General features: G+C 37.2%; 1 protein-coding gene across 1 annotated transcript; it reads right to left on the bottom strand.

Annotated features, from left to right (window-relative positions):
* Positions 1–15,866: 15,866 nt before the first annotated feature.
* LOC100671801 (putative olfactory receptor 5AK3) lies at positions 15,867–16,902 on the bottom strand. Its single transcript, XM_003421366.3, has one exon. It carries the CDS (start codon positions 16,871–16,873, stop codon positions 15,932–15,934), a length of 942 nt encoding a protein of 313 aa, XP_003421414.1. The 5' UTR covers positions 16,874–16,902; the 3' UTR covers positions 15,867–15,931.
* Positions 16,903–21,088: the final 4,186 nt, after the last annotated feature.

The raw sequence follows: 21,088 nt of genomic DNA, 5'->3' as shown, positions 1-21,088 counted from the left end.
ATGGAATCCAATGAGAATGACAACACTTCCTATCAGAACCTTTGGGACACAGCGAAAACAGTGCTCAGGGGTCAATTTATATCACTAAATGCACACATCCAAAAAGAGGAAAGGGTCAAAATCAAAAAATTATCCCTACCACGTGAACAAGCGAGCAACAAAAGAATCCCTCAGGCACCAGAAGAAAAACAAATAATAAAAATTAGAGCAGAACAAAATGAAATAGAAAACAGAAAAACAATTAAAAGAATTAAGAAGACCAAAAGCTAGTTCTTTGAAAAAATCAACAAAATTGATAAACCATTGGCCAAACTGACAAAAGAAAAACAGGAGAGGAAGCAAATCACCTGAATAAGAAAATGGGATGGGCAATATTACAACAGACCCAACTGAAATTAAAAGGATCATATCCAATTACTATGAAAAATTGTACTCTAACAAATTTGCAAACCTAGAAGAAATGGATGAATTCCTAGAAACACACTACCTACCTAAACTAACACAAACAGAGGTTAAACAACTGAATAGACCCATAACAAAAGAAGATATTGAAAAAGTAATCAAAAAACTCCCAAGAAGAAAAAGCTCTTGTCCGGATGGCTTCACTACAGAGTTCTACCAAACTTTCAGAGAAGAGTTAATACCACTACTACTAAAGGTATTTCAGAGCATGGAAAAGGACGGAACACTCCCAAACGCATTCCATGAAGCCACCATATCCCTGATACCAAAACCACGTAAAGATACCATGAAATAAGAAAATTACAGACCTGTATCCCTCATGAACTTAGATCCAAAAATCCTCGACCGTATTCTAGCCAATGGAATTCCACAACATATCAAAAAAATAATTCACCATGACCCAGTGGGATTCATACTAGGTATTCAGGGATGGTTTTACATTAGAAAAACAATTAATGTAATCCATGATATAAATAAAAGACAAGACTCACATGATTTTATCAATTGACGCAGAAAAGGCATTTGACAAAGTTCCACACCCATTCATGATAAAAAAGCTCAGCAAAATAGGAATAGAAGGAAAATTCTTCAACATAATAAAGGGCATTTATACAAAGCCAATAGCCAACATCATCCTAAATGGAGAGAGCCTGAAAACATTCCCCTTGAGATCGGAACCAGACAAGGATGCCCTTTATCACTACTCTTATTCAACATTGTGCTGGAGGTCCTAGCCAGAGCAATTCGGCTAGATAAAGAAATAAAGGGCATCCAGATTGGCAAGGAAGAAGTAAAAGTCTTTGTTTGCAGATGACATGATCTTATACTCAGAAAACCCTAAGGAATCCTCAAGAAAATTACTGAAACCAACAGAAGAGTTCAGCAGAGTATTGCGAAACAAGACAAATGTACACAAATCATTTGGATTCCTCTACACCAACAAAAAGAACATCGAAGAAGAAACTGCCAAATCAATACCATTTATAGTAGCCCCCAAGAAGATAAAATACTTAGGAATAAATCTTACCAGAGATGTAAAAGACTTATAGAAAGAAAACTACAAAACACTTCCACAAGAAACCAAAAGAGGCCTACGTAAGTGGAAAAACATACTTTGCTCATGGATAGGAAGACTTAACATTATAAAAATGGCTATTCTACCAAAAGCAATCTGTAGATTTAATGCAATTCTGATCCAAATTCCAATGACATTCTTTAATGAGATGGAGAAACAAATCACCAACTTCATGTGGAAAGGAAAGAGGCCCCAGATAAATAAAGCATTACTGAAAAAGAACAAAGTGGGAAGCCTCGCTCTACCTGATTTTAGAACCTATTATACCACCACAATAGTCAAAACAGCCTGATACTGGTACAACAACAGATGCATAGACCAATGGAACAGAATTGAGAATCCAGACATAAATCATCCACATATGAGCAGTTGATATTTGACAAAGGCCCCAAATCAGTTAAATGGGGAAAAGACAGTCTTTTTAACAAATGGTGCTGGCATAACTGGATATCCATCTGCAAAAAAATGAAACAAGACCCATACCTCACACCACGCACAAAAACAAACTCAAAATGGATTAAAGGCCTAAATATAAAATCAAAAACGGTAAATGCCATGGAAGAAAAAATAGGGACAATGTTAGGAGCCCTAATACATGGCATGAAGAGTATACAAAACATTACTAACAAAGCAGAAGAAAAACTAGATAACTGGGAGCTCCTAAAAATCAAACACCTATGCTCATCCAAAGACTTCACCAAAAGAGTGAAAAGGTTGCCTACAGACCGGGAAAAAGTTTTCAGCTATGACATTTCTGATCAGCACCTGATCTTTAAAATCTACATGATACTGTAAAAACTCAACTACAAAAAGACAACCCAATGAAGACATGGGCAAAAGATATGAACAGACATTTCACTAAAGAAGACAGTCAGGTGGCTAACAGATACATGAGGAAATGCTCACAATCATTAGACATTTGAGAAATGCAAATCAAAACTACAGTGAGATTTCTTCTCACTCCAACGAGGCTGGCATTAATCCAAAAAACACAAAATAATAAATGTTAGAGAGGTTGTGGAGAGGCTGGAACACTTCTACACTGCTCGTGGGAATGTAAAATTGTACAGCCACTTTGGAAATCTATTTGGCACTTCCTTAAAAAGCTAGAAATAGAACTGCCATACGATCCAGCAATCCCACTCCTTGGAATATATCCTAGAGAAGTAAGAGCCTTTACAGGAACAGATGTATACACACCCATGTTTATTGCAGCACTATTTACAATAGCAAAAAGATGGAAGCAACCAAGGTGCCCATCAATGGATGAATGGATAAATAAATTATGGTATATTCATACAGTAGAACACTACGCATCGATAAAGAACAGTGATGAATCCGTGACACCTTTCATAACATGGAGGAGTCTGGAAGCCATTAAACTGAGTGAAATTAGTCAGTTGGAAAAGGAAAAATATTGTATAAGACCACTATTATAAGAACTCAAGAAATGGTTTAAACAGAGAAGAAAATATTCTTTGATGGTTACGAGAGGGGAAGGAGTGAGGGAGGAGGGAGGAACAGGAGTATTCGCTATTAGATAGTAGATAGTAGATAAGAGCTACTTTAGGTGAAGGGAAAGACAACACACAACACAGGCGAGGTCAGCACAAATGCACTAAACCAAAAGCAAAGAAGTTTCCTGAATAAACTGAATGCTTTGAAGGCCAGTGTAGCAGGGGTGGGAGTTTGGGGACCATGGTTTCAGGGGACATCTGAGTCAATTGGCACAATAAAATCTATTAAGAAAACATTCTGCATCCCACTTTGGAGAGCGGCTTCTGGGGTCTTAAACGCTAGCAAGCGGCCATCTAAGATGCAACAATTGGCCTCAACCCACCTGGACCAAAGGAGAATGAAGAACACCAAGGACACAAGGTAATTACAAGCCCAGGAGACAGAAAGTGTCACATAAACCAGAGACTACATCAGCCTGAGACCAGAAGAATTAGATGGTGCCTGGCTACAACTGATGACTGCCCTGATGGGGAACACAACAGAGAACCCCTAAGGGAGCAGGAGAGCAGTGGGATACAGACCCCAAATTTTCATAAAAAGACCAGACTTAGTGGTCTGACTGAGGGTAGAAGGACCCCGGTAGCCATGGCCCCCTGACCCTTTGTTGGCCCAAGACAGGGACCATCCCCAAAGCCAACTCTTCAGACAGGGATTAGACTGGACAATGGGATAGAAAAAGATGCTGGTGAAGAATGAGCTTTTTGCATCAAGTAGACACTTGAGACTCTGTTGGCATCTCGTATCTGAAGGGGAGGTGAGAGGGCAGAGGGGGTTAGAAGCTGGTGGAGTGGACACGAAAAGAGAGAGTGGAGGGAAGTAGCAGGTTGTCTCATTAGGGGGAGACCAATTAAGAGTATGTATCAAGGTGCATATAAATTTTTGTATGAGAAACTGACAATTTGTAAACTTTCACTTAAAGCACAATAAAAATTAAAAAAAAAATAGATATACACACAGAAAGCCAAGTTCTTCGATAATCACTCAGGATGAGAGGGAGCGGGCGGGGGAATCACTTTCTAGATAGTAGATATTTGTTCTTTTTGGTGATGAGAAAAAAAATCCCAAATATGGATGAAGTCAGCACATCTTGACCAAGGTAAATAAAGACACTAAGAAGTACGTAAGAAAAAGGAACAATTTCAGTAAAATGCTATAAGGTATACAACTTTGCAACAATAGTAAAAACAACAAAAAAAATCTGTGTGATTATGTAGGTAGATATGGATGTATATATCTGCATAGGAGGCCATATGTGAGTACATGCACAGGCATGTATAGGTGTATCTGTAGGCATATGTATACGCACATTTGTATGTGCTGCACCTATGTTCACGTATATAACAAACCACACAGGAGTTGCAGTTCCCGAGGCTTCCTAGACATATCCAAACAACTCGTGATATTGGTTTAATGAGTCCAAAGGCTTGGGACCATAGTCTCAGGGGACAACTTAGTCAATTGGCATAATGTAGTTGACAAAGATAATGTTCTACAACCAAGTTTGGTGAGTAGCGTCTGAGGCCTTAAAAGCTTCTGGGCAGCCGCCTAAGATACACCCATCAGTCTCTACTCATATGTAGCAAAAGAGAATGAAGAAAATAAGAGGCTCGAAGAAGAAACTAGTCCATGGGACTAATAGCCCACACAAATTCCAACCTCTTCAAACCAGAGGCCAGAAGAACTAGGTGGTACCCAGCTAACACTACCAGCCGTTCTGACCAGGGACACAATAAAAGGTCCTGGATAGAATGGGAGAAAAATAAAAAACAGAACTCAAATTCCTGAAAATACCCAGACCTACAGGACTGATAGAAACTAGAGGAACCCCTGAGACTATCTCCCTAAGATATCTTTCAGACTTGGAATTGAAGATATTTCTGTAGTACATCTTTCAGCCAAATAATAGATTGGCTTACAAAATAAATAAATAAATGTATACATATCATATATGCATACATGTATATATATATATATATCACCCATTAAAGAAAAAAAAAGGGTTTAAAGGTGTTGGAACTAAGGCCAAAGCATAATGTCAGCTGACATGAAGAGAGCAACAAAAATGAGTAAGAGCCAGGTGTTCCAGTAAACTTCACATTCTTGGTACAGCAGGATGGAGTGGTAATACACAGGTAAGTGTTTCAGGTGAAAAGGATCAATGCGCCTTACTTATGCTACCTCAGTAATAGACTATATAGACTATCAGCAAGGAAGGGTAGTGACTATTTACAAGCTGACAGAGTAAAAAAAAAAAATAGTCTACCAATATTTTAATAAGTGATGCAGCTGAACTGGCTGAATATTACCTCTGCCTGTAGGGCTAGCAGTTAAATCCAGGCATTGGTCCTGCTCTCTCAAAGCTAATTGCGGGGTACCTGTTCTCATCTAAGAAGCCCTGGTGGAACAGTGGTTAAGCACTTGACTGCTAGCTATAAGGTCAGCAGTTGGAGCCCACCAGCCACTCCACAGGAGAAAGATGTGGCAGTCTGGATCCATAAAGATTTAAAAAAAAAAAAAAATCCTAGGGGGAAGTTCTACTCTGACCTGTAGGGTCACTATGAGTCATAATTGGCTTGACAGCAAAAGGTATGGTTTTTTACATTTGTTCCCATCTACAGGAGGTTGGTGATTACATCAACTGATGGACTCCAGCCTACATCTCCTCAGGCTGTTTAATCAGCTGAGGGGCCAGCTGGAGTGGGAGCTCTGGTAGTTCAGCTTTTGTTTGCCTTTGCAGCAGGCTTCCTGGGTGACTCCCTGCCTCATGCCCTAAAGATCCGTTACAAAACTGTTTATAACTCAGCTACAAAGAAATCCTCGAAGGAGCCAAAGGACTCCAGTCTGTCCCCTTCAAACCCTCTGGACCTCTGTTAGTCATTTTAGTCATTTTCAAAGTCCCTTACAAAGCCTTTTATCCCTTTTATTTTTCAGTTGCACTGAGGTTTTTTTGGTAACATTTTATCCACTTTATCCACACTTTATTTTAACCTAAATTTCCTTTATTCTTCTTTTTTTATCATTCACACAACTGATCGGAACAAGATTCTCGCAGTCAAACTTCATTCCTCTCTCTCTTCCCAAATTCAGTTGACAAGCAATTCCTATACACTTGACTCGTTCAAAATGGTGCAATTAAGTATAGTTCTGTCCATTTCCCTTGTAGTACCTGAGTCAGAATCAACTTGACGGCAATGGGTTTTGGTTTCTTTTTTTTTTTTTTTACCCAAGTCCAAGCCACCATTGTTTCTAAATAGAGCACCTACATGAGCTTCATCTAAGTGGTCTCCCAACTTCTATTCTCTTTCTTATAAGCTATACTTCAATCAGCAACAAAAGTAATCTGTCAAATCCTGTCACTTCCCCCACTTATGCGACAATGGCTTTTTATCACACTTATAATCCACACTCCTCACCAAGACCCCAAAGAGCCAATATGATAAGACCCTTGCCCAGGTCTCTGACCCAGTGTATAACATGTTCCCCTTAAATCCATCCAACCTGCTTCCAAGTCCTTTGAACACACAAATAACAAGTTTATGCCAGTTTCTACCTTAAGGATTTTGAACATTTTATGGAAAGGAAAGAGTCCCCGAATAAGTAAAGCATTATTAAAGAAGAAGAACAGAATAGAAGGCTTCCCACTACCTGACCTCAGAAAATACTATACAGCTACGGTAATCAAAACAGCCTGGTACTGGTACAAGGGCAGACATATTGACCAATGGAACAGAATCAAGGACCCAGATGTAAATCCATCCACCTATGGTCACTTGATCTTTGACAAAGGCCCATATCCATCAAGTGGGGAAAAGATAGTCTTTATAACAAATGGTGCTGGCAAACCTGGACGTCCAGCTGTAAAAAAAAAAAAAAAAAAATGAAACAGGACCCATACTTTACAACCTACACAAAATCTAATTCAAAATGGATCAAAGACCAAAATATAAAGCCAAAAGCTATAAAGATCATGGAAGAAAAAATAGGATCAACACTAAAAAACAAAAAAAAAAAACAAACCCGTTGTCATCAAGCCAATTCCAACTCATAGCAACCCTATAGAACAGAGTAGAACTGCCCCATACGGTTTCCAAGGAGCACTGGGTGGATTCAAACAGCCGACCTTTTGGGTAGCAGCCTTAGCTTTTAACCACTAAGCCACCAGAGTTTCCATATCAGCACTAGGGACCCTAATATATGAAATAAATAGAATACAAACCATAAATAACAATGTACAAATACCAGAAGATAAGCTAGGTAACTAGGATTTTCTAAAAATTAAATAACTATGCTCTTCAAAAGACCTCACCAAAACAGTAAAAAGAGAACCTACAGACTGGGAAAAAATTACTGCTTATGACATATCCTACAAAGGTTTAATCTCTAAAATCTATAGGAAAATCCAACACCTCTACAATAAAAAGACAAATAATCCAATTAAAAAATGGGCAAAGGATATGAACAAACACTTCAGCAAAGAACACTTTCAGGAGACTAACAGACACATTAAAAAATGTTCCCAATCACTAACCATGAGAGAAATGCAAATCATAACTACAATGAGATACCATTTCACCCTGACATTACTGGCACAAATCAAAAAGACAGAAAATAACAAATATTGGAGAGGCCATGGGGAGATTTGAACTCTTATACACTGCTGGTAGGAATGCAAAATGGCACAACCATTTCGGAAAATGATATGGCACTTCCTTAAAATGCTAGAAATAGAAATACTATATGATCCAGCAATCCTATTCCTAGGAATATATCCTAGAGAAATAAGAGTCATCGCACGAATAGACTTGTACACACCCATGTTCATTGCAGTATTATTCACGCACGATAACAAAAAGATGGAAACAACCTAAGTGCCCATCAAACAAACTATGGTACATACACACAATGGAATACTATGCAACACTAAAGAAAAATGATGAATCTGCAAAACATCTCACAACATGGATGAATCTGGAGGGCCTTATGCTGAACGAAGTAAGTAAATCACAAAAGGATAAATACTGTACAAAACCACTATTATAAAAACTCCTGAAAAGGTTTATACACAAAAAGAAACAATCTTTCACTGTTGCAAGGGAGGGGAGGGGTGGAAAGGGAAAAACACTAACTAGACAATAGATAAGTGGTGGCTTTGGTGAAAAAAAAAAAATTTTTTTTTTTTTTTTGGTGAAGGGTAAGACAGTATACAATACTGGGGAAGCCATCACAACTTGACCAAAGCAAGGTCATAGAAGATTAATATACACATCCAAACTCCCTGAGGACTAAGTTATTGGACTGAGGGCTGGGGATCATGGTCTTGGGGGACATCTACCTCAAGTGGCAAGACATAGTTTATAAAGAAAACTTTCTGCTTCCTACTTTGGTGAGTAGCGTCTAGAGTCTTGAAAGCTTGTGAGCAGCCATCTAAGATATGTCTACTGATCCCACCCCATCTCTAGCAAGGGAGAATGATGAAAACCATAGACACGATGGAAAGATTAGTCCAAAGGACTAATGGACCACAACTACCATAACATCCACCAGACTGAGTCCAGCACAATCAGGTGGTGCTCAGCTATCACCAACTGCTCTGACAAGGATCACAATAGAGGGTACCAGACAGAGCTGGAGAAGAACATAGAACAAAACTCTAACTCACACACACACACAAAAAAAGGCTAGACTTACTGGGTCTGACAGAGACCAGAAAAATCCCAAGAGTATGGCCCCCGGAAGCCCTTTTATCTCAGTACTGAATTCACTCCTGAGGGTCACCCTTCAGACAAGCCTATAAAACAAACAATAACACATGTAGTTCACCCATGTATACAAGGCTAAATGGGCACACCAGCCCAGGGGCAAGGATGAGAAGGCAGGAGGGGACAGGAAAGCTGGACAAAAGGAAATGGGGAGCCCAAGGTCGAGAAGGGGAGACCGTTGACACATCGCAGTGTTGGCAACCAATTTCACAAAACAATATTTGCATTAACTGTTTAATTAGAAACTAATTCCCTGTGTAAATTTTCACCTAAAGCACAATTTAAAAGAAAAAAAAAAAGATTTTTAACCTTTTCTTTTAGTTGGGTTTGCTTTTTGTACTGATCTTTGCATGGCTGAATTCTTCTCATCTTTTGTGTTGTTGCTGTTGTTAGTTGTCATCAAGTCAGCTTCAACTTATAGCAACCTGTATGTAATAGAACAAAGCATTTTCCAGTCCTATGCCATCCTCACAATTGTTGGTATGTCTGAGTGCATTGTTACAGCTATCGTGACAATTGTGGCTTTCCCTTGTTTTCACTGACCCTCTACTTTACCAAACAGGATGTCCTGTCCTAGCAATTGGTCTTTCCTGATGACGTGTCCAAAGAGTAAGCAAGTTGAAGTCTCACCATCCTCACTTCTAAGGAGCATTCTGATTGTATTATTTCTTTTATTATTATTATTATTTTACTGTATTTTTGGTGAAAGTTTACACAGCAAATTAGCTTCCCATTCAACATTTTCTATATGTATTGTTCAGTGACATTGGTTACAATTTTTCACAATGTGTCAGCATTCTCATTATTTCCATCCTGGTTTTTCTGTTTCCATTAATCTAGCTTCCCTGCCCCCCTTCCCCCCCCATCTTCTCATCTTTACTTTAGGGTAAATATTGACTGTTTGAGGTGATAATTTAAAGAAGCACAGTATTCATGGGTGATATTGTTTATTTTATGAGCCAATCTATTATCTGGCTGCAACATGACCTCCAGGAGTGGGTTCCATTCCAAGTTCCAAGTTTAAAGTCTATCTCACAGCAATAGTCGGGGGATCCTCTAGTCTCTAGTGGCCCAGTAAGTCTGGCCTTTTATAAGAATTTGATATTTGTTCTACTTTTTTTTCCCCTTCTATCTGGGTTGTTAGTGGTAACCAGGTACTATCTAGTTCTTCTGGCCTCAGGGTAGAAGAGGCTGAGGTTCATGTGAGCTATTAGACTAATTTCTCCTTTGAGTTTTTTGTTTCCTTCTTTTGTTTTGCTCCAGAGGAGTAGAGACTAATAGTTGCATCTTAGATGACCACTTGCAAGCTTTTATGGCCCCAGGCACTACTCACCGAAGGAAGATATAGAACAATATCTTTACGAACTATATTATGTCAATTGACCAAGTTGTCCTCCGAGACTATGGCCCTAAGCCTTCAAACCCAGGAAACCAAAACCATGCAGTGTTTGATTGTATCTAGGAAGTATCCACAACTGCATCTCCTGTGTGCTTTATTATATATATAAATATATATAAAGCACACACAAATATGTGTATACATATGCCTCTCCTTGCACACCCATACACTCACTTATGCCTTCCTTTACAAATACATGCATGCATATATATATACCTATTTTTTTTTAACCACACACATATTTTTTGGTTGTTATTACTGCTGTTGCAAAATTCTATATGTTATAGTATTTACCAAAATTGTCCCTTATTCTTGCATACTTTTTAGTGTCTTCATTTACCTTCGTCAGGTTGTGCAGACTTCACCCATATTTGGTATTGCCTTTCACATCATCAAAAATAAGAAGCGTCTACTATGTAGAAAAGGATTCCCCTCCCTCCCCGCTCATCCCTTGTAACCATCAAAGAACATTGTTTTTTTTATAACAGTGAGACCACGCAATATTTGTCCTTTCGTAAATGACTTATTTCACTCAGAATAATGTCCTCCAGATTCATCCATGTTATGTTTTGAGAATTCATTATTATTCTTTATAGCTGCGTAGCATTCCATTGTAGTATGTAGCACAACTTATCAGTTCATCTACTGATGGGCACTTAGGTTGCTGCCATCTTTTTGCTATTGTGAATAATACTGCAATGAACATATGCATGCATACGTCTATTCATGTCACAACTATTATATCTCTAGGATATATGCTTAGGAGTGGGATTTCCGGACCATAACATATCTCTATTTTTAGCTATTTGAGGAAACACCACACCGTTTTCCATAGTGGTTGTACCATTTTACAATCCCACCAGCAATGTATAAGAGTTCCAATCTCACCACAATCTCACTAGCATTTGTTAGTTTCTGTTTTTTTGCAGGGGTGAGATGGCATCTCATTGTAGTTTTGATTTACATGTCTCTAATGCTAATGATCGCCAGCATCTTTTCATGCATGTTTTGACCACCTGAATGTCCTTTTTGGTGAAGTGTCTGCTCATGTCCTTTGCCCATTTTTGATTAGATAGTTTGTCTTTTTGTTGTTGAGTTGAAGTTTTCTATATATTTTAGAGGTTAGGCCCTTATCAGATATGTCATTGCCAAAAATTTTTTCCCAGTCTGTATATTCTCTTTTTTACTTTTTTGGTAAAACCTTTTGAGGAGCAAAAGTATTTAATTTTATGAGGTCCCAATTACCTAAATTGTCTTCTGTTGTTTGTGCATTTGTAGATGTATCGTTGTATTATTTCTCAGACTGATCTGTTCATTTCTCTGACAGTCTATGCTATATTCAATATTTTTCATCAACACCACAGTTCAAATGTGTCAGTTCTTCTTCAGTCTTCCTTTTTCATTGTCCAACTTTCACATGCACATGAGATGATTGAAAAGATCATAGCTTGGGTCAGGTGCACATCAGTCATCATCTTTTGTATTTCAGAACAATTGCCATCTCTGTAGAGAGGCCTTGCCTGACTGAAGGGGTAACTACCCTCAGGCACTATCACTTCACAGAATGTCATCATCCTTGTACTACTTCTCCCCATCAGAAGTTAACTTGCCCATTAAGTCTGTTCCCACACACTCGAATACAAATTCCAAGAGAGTCATAACCCTGTATTCTTGTTTCATGTGTGTTTCCAATAACTAAAACAGTGACTGGCACATAGCAGGTGCTTGATAATGTCTGTTGTGTTAGCATAGGATATATTAATATAGAATCACTGAATTTTTCCTTACAAAGACTGAAGATTTCTCCATTTTGGCTACCATTTAAGTGAACATTGAGTCTACATCACTCTGACAACTGAGAGATTAAACTCTGAATTTAAACTGACTTATGTGAGTCCCATTTTTATCCAGTATTATCAATTTGGCTATGGCCAAGTCACTTCACTTCTCTGACCTTCAGCTCCTTTATCTATAAAATGAGTTGGAACCAACTGGACCGCACCTAACAACTACAATAACAAAAACCACCATAGATTTGTGCAGATTAAACAAGACACTACATGTAAAACCAGTACCTTGATTTGGCCAGTCCTCAAAAAACATTACTATTATTATTGGTGTTGGTTTTGTGCTATCAGTAATTATCACCCAAAGGTTTCTTCTTGTTGTTGTTAGGTAGCATCCAGTGAGTTCGAACTCACAGTGACACTATGTAAAACAGAATGAAACACTGCCAAGTCCTGAGGCCATCCTCACAATCATTGTTGTGTTTGAGCCCATTGTTGCAGCCACCATGTCAATCCATCTTGTTGAGGGTCCTCCTCTTTTTCACTGACCATCTACTTTACCAAGCATGATGTCCTTTTCTAGGGATTGGTCCCTCAAGATAGCATTTCCAAAGTATGTGCAATGTGGTCTCACCATCCTTGCTTCTACAGAGGATTCTGGCTGTACTTCTTCCAAGACAGATTTGTTCGTTCTTTTGGCAGCCCACGGTATAATGAATATTTCTTCACCAACACCACAATTCAAAGGCATCAATTCTTCAGTCTTCCTTATTCATTGTCCAGCTTTAGTAGGCATGTGAGGTGACTGAAAATACCATGACTTGGGTCAGGCGCACCTTAGCCTTCAAAATGACATCTTTGCTTTTTAACACTTTAAAGAGGTCTTTTGCCACAGATTTGCCCAAGGCAACACATCCTTTAATTTCTTTATTGCTGCTTCCATAGGCATTCATTGCGTATCCAAGTAAAATGAAATCCTTGACAACTTCAATGTTTTCTCCATTTATCCTAATGTTGCTTATTGATCCAGTTGTGAGGGTTTTTGTTTTCTTTATGTTGATGTGCAATCCATACTGAAGGATGTAGTCTTTGATTTAAATCAGTAAGTGCTTCAAGTCATCTTCACTTTCAGCAAGCAAGGTTGTGTCATTTGCATATCGCAGCTTTTTAACGAGTCTTCCTCCAATCCTGATGCCACATTCTTCTTCATATAGTCCAGTTTCTCAGATTATTTGCTCAGCATACAGGCTGAATAAGCATGGTGAAAGGATACAATCCTGATACACACATTTCCTGACTTTAAACTACACAATACCTCCTTGTTCTGTACGAATAACTGCCTCTTGATCTATGTACAGGTTTCTCAAGAGCACAATTAAGTGCTCTGGAATTTCCATTCTTTGCAATGTTATCCATGATTTGTTATGTTCCAGACAGTCCAATGCCTTGCATAGTCATTAAAACACAGGTAAACATCGTTCTGTTATTCTCTGCTTTCAGCCACCAACAATGAATGAGGATTCCAATTTCTCTACATCCTTGCCAATACCTGTTGTTTTCTGGTTTCTTGTTTTTATCATAGCCATCTTAATAGGGATGAAGAAATATCTCATTGTGGTTTTGAATTGCATTTCCCTAATGGCTTACAAGGTTGAGTATATTTTGACATGCTTATTGGTCAATTGTATTTTTCTTTGGTCAAATGTCTATTCAGATCCTTTGCTAATTTTTTAATTGGACTGTTTTGTGAAGTCATAAGAGTGCTTTATATATTCTGAGTATTAAACCCTTATCAGATATACAGTTCATAATTTTTTACCAATCTATATGTTGCCTCTTCATTTTGTTGATAAAGTTATTTGATGAAAAAAGTTTTTAATCTTGATGAAGTTCAATTTATCTATTTTATCTTTTGTTGCTCATGCTTTTGGTGTCATATCTAAGAATTCATTGTTGAAAACAAGGCCCTGGGGCATTATCTCTATGCTCACTCCTAAGAACTTTGTGTTTTAGTTCTTACATTTAGGACTTTGATCTCTTTTGAGTTGGTTTTTGTGTATGGAATGAGGCATGGGTCTGCTTTATTTTTTGCATGTGGAAATCCAGCTGTTCCAGCACCATTTATTAAAGAGACTATTTTCTCCGCATTGAATGGACTTAGCAACACAGTCAAAATGAATTGGCCATAGATGCACCAGTTTATTTCTGGACTCTCAATTCTATTCCATTGCTCAATATGTCTATCATTATAGATTTTTCCCTTCACAGTTTATTGTTAAATTCTCACCCCATTTCATTTCTTTTGGATTATTGAAATTTATTTTAACTTTTATAAATCTTTATTGAGCAAGTAAAAAAGAAAGAAATTAAGAGAGAAAGAATGAAAAATAATTTCTTGTTGTAAGGTTATTGAGAAGGTGAAAAATCAGTCATGCTACCAATCAGGCTGTGACTTTCTAAGAGAATGCCTGCGGTCACAGAGAAACCCAACCTGAGACAACGTTTCTAACTGGACTACTCAAGGGCACAAGATAGATGTGAAAAAACTAACAAGGCATTCATCTGCGTGATTGCTGATTTCTTGCCTACAGCTTATATGGAGTATGTTTATCCTTTGCTGCTGCCTGCAAAATAAATCTACATTTTTGACTCCAGGTATGCTTGAATGGTGGGTTTTAATATAGAATTCCTATTTATAAACTTGATTAACCTTATTAATTATGTCAAATAGGTCTTGTACAACTTGAATAATTATGTCAACTTCATTTGTCATAGACTGGACTAGGTGAATTAATATTTAATATTAATATTGTGTTTATTTTGTCCATTTCTTGTTTTTCTTTTTCTGTATGAATGCTAAAGCCTTATTATTTGGTACACTGAATCTGCATGAATATTTCACACTTCTGCAGTCTAGTTTCCCTGGGTAAAAGTATTTATAACCAATTTAAGGATGTTTGTATAAGGAGACATACCAGGATAGTAAAGCTTAGAGACAGCTCCCTCTCTAGAGATGGTTCAGGTTAGTAAAGATAAAGAAGTCTTTCCTCTTTCTAGAGAAGATTTGCTACGCTCCAGTCAGAAGTTAAGGCTTCAGTTTCCAGAGGACAGGGTGGGGAAGTTGCCAAGAACCCTATGTGGGCAAAGAGTTTCCTGTAGTGTAATCTGCTGCAGGAACAGGTGCCATGTGCTTTCTCTTGGTATTGTCTGTGTTATAATTGGCTTCCTATCCTAGTGTTCTTGTCTAAGCCCATAGATGTGGAACTCCTGGAAAGGTTGGGAAAAGTAGTTCTCTTTGGCACCAAATTCTGCATTAGGTTTTCTTTTCCTAAGATGTACACTTGTGGGGTATAGCTGTACATTTAACTTATATTTACCAATGCAATTTGCTACTTAGTTAAGGACCATACAGGAAAAAAAAGGATATTGGTTCCTAATACCCCAACATCTTTGAGAATTCCCTTAACTGTCCTTTCTTTCCTCTTCTTTTCTGCACATTTTCTCCAAAGAAATGGCTCATTCAATTTTCTCTTTACAGTAATGAAAGAGGTACCAGAGTAACAGTACCTATCAAGAGAAGACCAAGAAAGATTTTTGTTTTGGTGCCTCTTTACAATCTAGTCAATAGGGGTACTTATACAAGATTGATTGTATCTTACTCTTTTCTTTTTAGATGGCAGGTAGTTGAGAAAAGGGATCATCACAAATGTACAAAAGCAATATTGAAGATCTTTTTGGATGTTTTGTGTTCAACAAAAACACAAATTATGAACTTATTTAATCACTTGAAATGTTTTTCAAAACATTTTGGATATGATTGGCATAACTAAGGAACACTTTTGTATCTCACAAACATTTGCCCCATCTTCTGATGCTGGGAAATAAGAGAGTACTGTTGGTCTGGTTGTTTAATTGTGTTGAAAGTTAGAAATCAAGGCTCAAACTGGAAACACTTCTTTCTGATCCCTTTTAGAGCGTCTCTCACATCTTGGTTTCTTAGGCTGTAGATCAGGGGATTTATCATGGGGATTATAATGCCATAAAATACAGAAGCTGCTTTTTCCTGTTCTTGAGTCTTATTGGTACCATGGTGTAGATACATATAAGAGAGAGTCCCATAGAATACGGTTACTGCTGTCAGGTGGGAGACACATGTGGAGAAGGCTTTTTTCCTCCCAGCTGTAGAAGATATCTTCAGGATGGTGTCAAAGATAAATATGTAGGAAAAGATGACAGCCAACACAGTGAACGTTAAGTTAAACCCCACAAAGACCGTTATTAGCATAATGTTGAAATAAATATCAGAACATGCAAGGGCAAGAATTGGAGGTTCATCACAGAAAAAATGGTTAATTACATTGGATTTGCAAAAGTTCAATGAAAAGGTATAACTTGTGTTTACAGCGGCAGTTAAGAAACCCATGAGGTATGACCAAACCAGCAGTCGAATGCAGACTTTCTGGGACATGACTACTGGGTAGCGGAGTGGGTTGCAGATGGCCACATAGCGGTCCACTGCCATGGCAGCCAGGATGTAGGAGTCACTGGTTGCAAAAGTACCATAGACTAGTAATTGTACCAAGCATCCTACGAATGAGATAGATTTTTCTGTTCTTATGAAGTTTTGCAACATCTTGGGTATGATAGCAGAGGAATAACAGAGATCAACAAAAGCCAAGTGCTGGAGGAAGAAGTACATAGGGGTGTGAAGGCTGGACTCAATCTTGATGAGTAAGATCATCCCAATATTACCCACTAGGGAAGTCACATAAAACACTAGAAATACTATGAAGAGGACATGCCAAAACTTGTATTGAGCAGTAAATCCCAGGAGAACGAATTCAGTCACTTCAGTGCCATTTTCTAGATCCATGGTTAGCAAAGTTTAAATATCAGCTGAAAAGTCACAAGGAAAGAAGAGCAGAGAAGCTAAGACGATCTACAGTTCAAGGGAATTTTCTGGACTAGTAGTTGTTCTGAGGGCACAATAAGATGGACATCTCATTATGCAGCAACTAAGGAACATACAAAACACACTTTAATTTTGCTTTCCTTTATGCATTATATATTTTAATTAAAATAGTCTTAAATTCTAAATCTTGCTGCAATTTATATCCTTATCTCCATCTTACACCTTTCCTTTCCTTGCTAACTCTGATCCAACCATCGTGGATCACCTTGAACAGTTCTCTGCAGAAGTGTATCTCCTACTATTTATGGTGAACTTCAATATTCTTTTTAAAATTTACAATCTCTTCTGGACCAATACTTCTGTAAAAAGCAGTAAAAGGCCTCAGCCAGCATTGTGAAAATTGTATAAAATTTTAATTGTTCAATCTCACTTTCTGTCCTTATCTCATCAGAGACAAGTAACAGAATATCCACAGACTGGTGCTGGTCCATGTACCACTGTTTGTGTACCACTGCTCTATGGTTTCCATCCACCATAATTTACCTATCTGCTTCCCTAGTGATTGGATACCAGATTGCCTAAAACTTGCCTCAACTACAAATAACTCTGTGTGGAACTTTCTCTGGGGTATATTCTTAGAAAAAAAATTGTTGCACCTACAAGAATGCATACATTTAACTTGACTAAGTATTGCTGGATTATTTTCCAGAATGGATGTACTAGTGAATACTAAAAATAATTGCATGGTTGTTTTCCATACTGTCACTGCCTTGTGGGCATTGGCATTGCCTAAGTTTTGGCCAGGAAAATAGACGTACAGTTATACGTCATTTTTATTTCTTTTACCTAATTACTAGTGAATTGATCATTGTCTAATATTCTCCTTTGAGTTATGGGATTCTGCTTTTCTGTAAATTGCCTGTTCGCATATTTTGCCAATGTTATTATTGAGTTGATTTACACATGCTCATCGTTTATGCTAGATTTTAATGCCTTGTTAGTTGTTAGCATTACAAAGATTTCCTCACATTTTGTCATCTATTAGCCTTGTCTAGGATATCCTTTATAGACCACAAATCGTTAAATTTAAAATAGTAATTAATCAATTTTTTGCACTATGAATTGTTCTTCTAAGCAAATTTTTAAATGAAATCCATTCCTGTCTCTAGCTCATATATATGTCTTCCCAGAACAGTCAAAAGCAATAAAAAAAAAAAATTATTTTCCTTCTTATCTAGGTTGCTGGTACAGGGTCTTTGTTGCATCATGGTACTTTATGCCATATATATTATTTTATAAATGTTATTTTGCTTTTATCTAATACTTAATTTTTTAATAAAGCAGACTAAGGGGATAAGGAGTGATAATAGTTGGGGTGTGTATGTGTCTGTGTGTGTCTGTGTGTGTCTGTGTGTGTACATGTGTGGATATGAATTAATTTGGAACTTGAGTTAACGAAAAATCTACAATAAATATTTGAGCATGGGCAAGAAGGAAAGGATGGGGCAAATATGCATGAGGGTAGTTGGTGGAAGATACTCTGGAAGAGGGGAAAGTAAAGCAATTAAAGAAAAAAATCTCAGTGAACCAGGTGTTAAATTGAATTAAGGAGTGACGAGTGAGGCTGAAGCCAAACTGATATGGGCATAGGTTCTGAAATCTAGCATTGGTCTCTGGGAGTTCAGCTATGGATGATAAAACTTAATGTCATCATCAAAAAGTAACAAAATCAAACATATATACAGTATATAACTTCTAAATAAGTGACAGAAAGAAAGCAAATATAGAAAAATTTATTAGTGCAACAAAACACAGGATAATGGAAACAGAAGGAAAGAGAAAGTATGGTAAGTAGAAATACAAACTGATATGATAAAAATAATTAGAAATAAATCTGTGTTGAAAAGAAATATAAATAAAGGCAAATGACCCCGAGAGTACAAGTTAATAAAATAGAGACTAAGCAAGAAAATGTCAACAAAGTAACAAGTTGGCTTATTGAAAAAAAATTCTTATAATTGACTATCTCTGGCAAGGCTGTGCAAGAAAAAAAAAAGAAGGCACAAAAATATTAAAAAAGGAAAAGAGGGCATAATACCTGACAGAAGAGTTATTGAAAAGACATTGATTACTATGGACAACTTTATGTCCATAAATACAAAAACCTTGATTAACTGGGCAATTTTCTAGAAATACATAATGCCCCAAAACATAAAAAAAAAAAATGAAATATGTACATACTTTTTAAAACATTAAATAGTTAAATTACTATTTAAAAATCTGCTCTTTCAAAACTTCCAGGTCTAATTATGTTATAGCAAATTTCTACCAAACATTAAGGAACAACTAATTTTAATTTATAGAAACTTTTCCAGAAAATGGCAAAACAGAACATTCCCTAACTCATTTCACGAGGCTAATACGTTGACACTAAAGCATATGAAATATGATAAAAGAACATTAGAGTCAATCTCACTTGTTAATAGAAATACAAATTCCTTAAAAAATACACATTCATTAACCAAATCAAGCTGTATATTAAAGGAAAATGATTGCTGGGATCTTAAGAAGGATTCAGTAAATAGCTATTCTATTTTTTTCTGAGGATTTGAACAAGTTGGCAAAGAAAAGAAAGTGCAAACATAAAGAACATAATATCATCTTTAGATACCTAGGGGACAAGAATTTACCTCCCTTGTCTGTCAGTTTGTCATACTGTGAGGCCTTGTCTGTTGCTGTGATGCTGGAAGCTACACCACCAGGATCATCCATGGCAGATAGGTTTTAACTGAGCTTCCAGACTAAGACAGACTAGGAGGAAGGACTCAGTGGTCTACTTCTAAAAAGAATTAGCCAGTGAAAACCTTATGAATAGAAGCGGAATACTGTCTAGTATAGTGTTGGAATTTGAGCCCATCAGGTTGCAAAGCACTCAAAAGAAGACTGCGGAAGAGCTAACTCCACAAAGTAGAGTCAATCTCAATGGCATGGATGGAGTTAAGCCTTTGGGACTTTCATTTGCTTATGTGGCTCAACTCAAAATGAGAAGAAACAGCTGCAAACAGCCATTAATAATCGAAAGATGGACTGTACAAAGTATGAATCTAGGAAAACTGGAAATTTTCAAAAATGAAATGGAAAGCATAAACATCAATATCCTTGGAATTAGTAAACTGAAATGGATTGGTATTAGCCGTTCTGAATCAATCATATGACCTACTATGCTGAAAATGATAAATTGAAGAGTAATGTCTTTCTCAAAAAGAACATTTCAAGATCTATCCTGCAGTAAAACTCTATCAGTGATAGGATAATATCCATACCCCGACAAGGAAGACCAGTTAATACAACTATTATTCAAATTTACACGCCAACTTCTAGGGCCAAAGATGAAGAAATTGAAGAATTTTAGAAACTTCTACAGTCTGAAATTGATCAAACATGCAATCATGATGCATTGATAATTACTGGTGATTGGAATGCAAAAGTTGGAAACGAAGAAGAAGGATCAGTAGTTGGAAAATATGGCCTTGGTGATAGAAATGATGCCAGAGAGTGCATGATAGAATTTTGTAAGACCAACAATTTCTTCATTGCAAATACTTTTTTTCAACAACATAAACAGTGACTATATACAGGGACCTCACCAGATGGAATACACAGGAATCAAATCGACTACATCTGTGGAAAGAGACAATGGAACAGTTCAATATCATCAGTCAGAACAAGGCCAGGGGCCGACCGTGGAACCGACCATAAATTGCTCATATGCAAGTTCAAGTTGAAACCGAAGAAATTAGAACAAGTCTACAAGAGCCAAAGTATGATCTTGAGTATATCCCACCTAAATTTAGAGACCATCTCCACAATAGATTTGAAGTGTTGAACACTAATGACTGAAAACTAACACCAGATGAGTTGTGGAATGACATCAAGGACATCATACATGAAGAAAGCAAAAGTCATTGAAAAGATAGGAAAGAAAGAAAAGACCTAAATGGATGTCAGAACAGACAACAAACGGATGCAGAACTGGAAGTAATCACTAATCTATGCCAAGAAATTTGGAAGACAGCTACCTGACCAACCAATTGGAAGATATGCATATTTATGTCTATTCCAAAGAAAGATGATCCAACCAAATGAGGAAATTATCGAACAATATCATTAACATCA

Source organism: Loxodonta africana, chromosome 7 (assembly GCF_030014295.1).
Source record: "Loxodonta africana isolate mLoxAfr1 chromosome 7, mLoxAfr1.hap2, whole genome shotgun sequence".
Taxonomy (NCBI): domain Eukaryota; kingdom Metazoa; phylum Chordata; class Mammalia; order Proboscidea; family Elephantidae; genus Loxodonta; species Loxodonta africana.
Note: the sequence above shows the minus strand (reverse complement) of the source record. Positions and strands in the feature narration are given on the sequence as shown.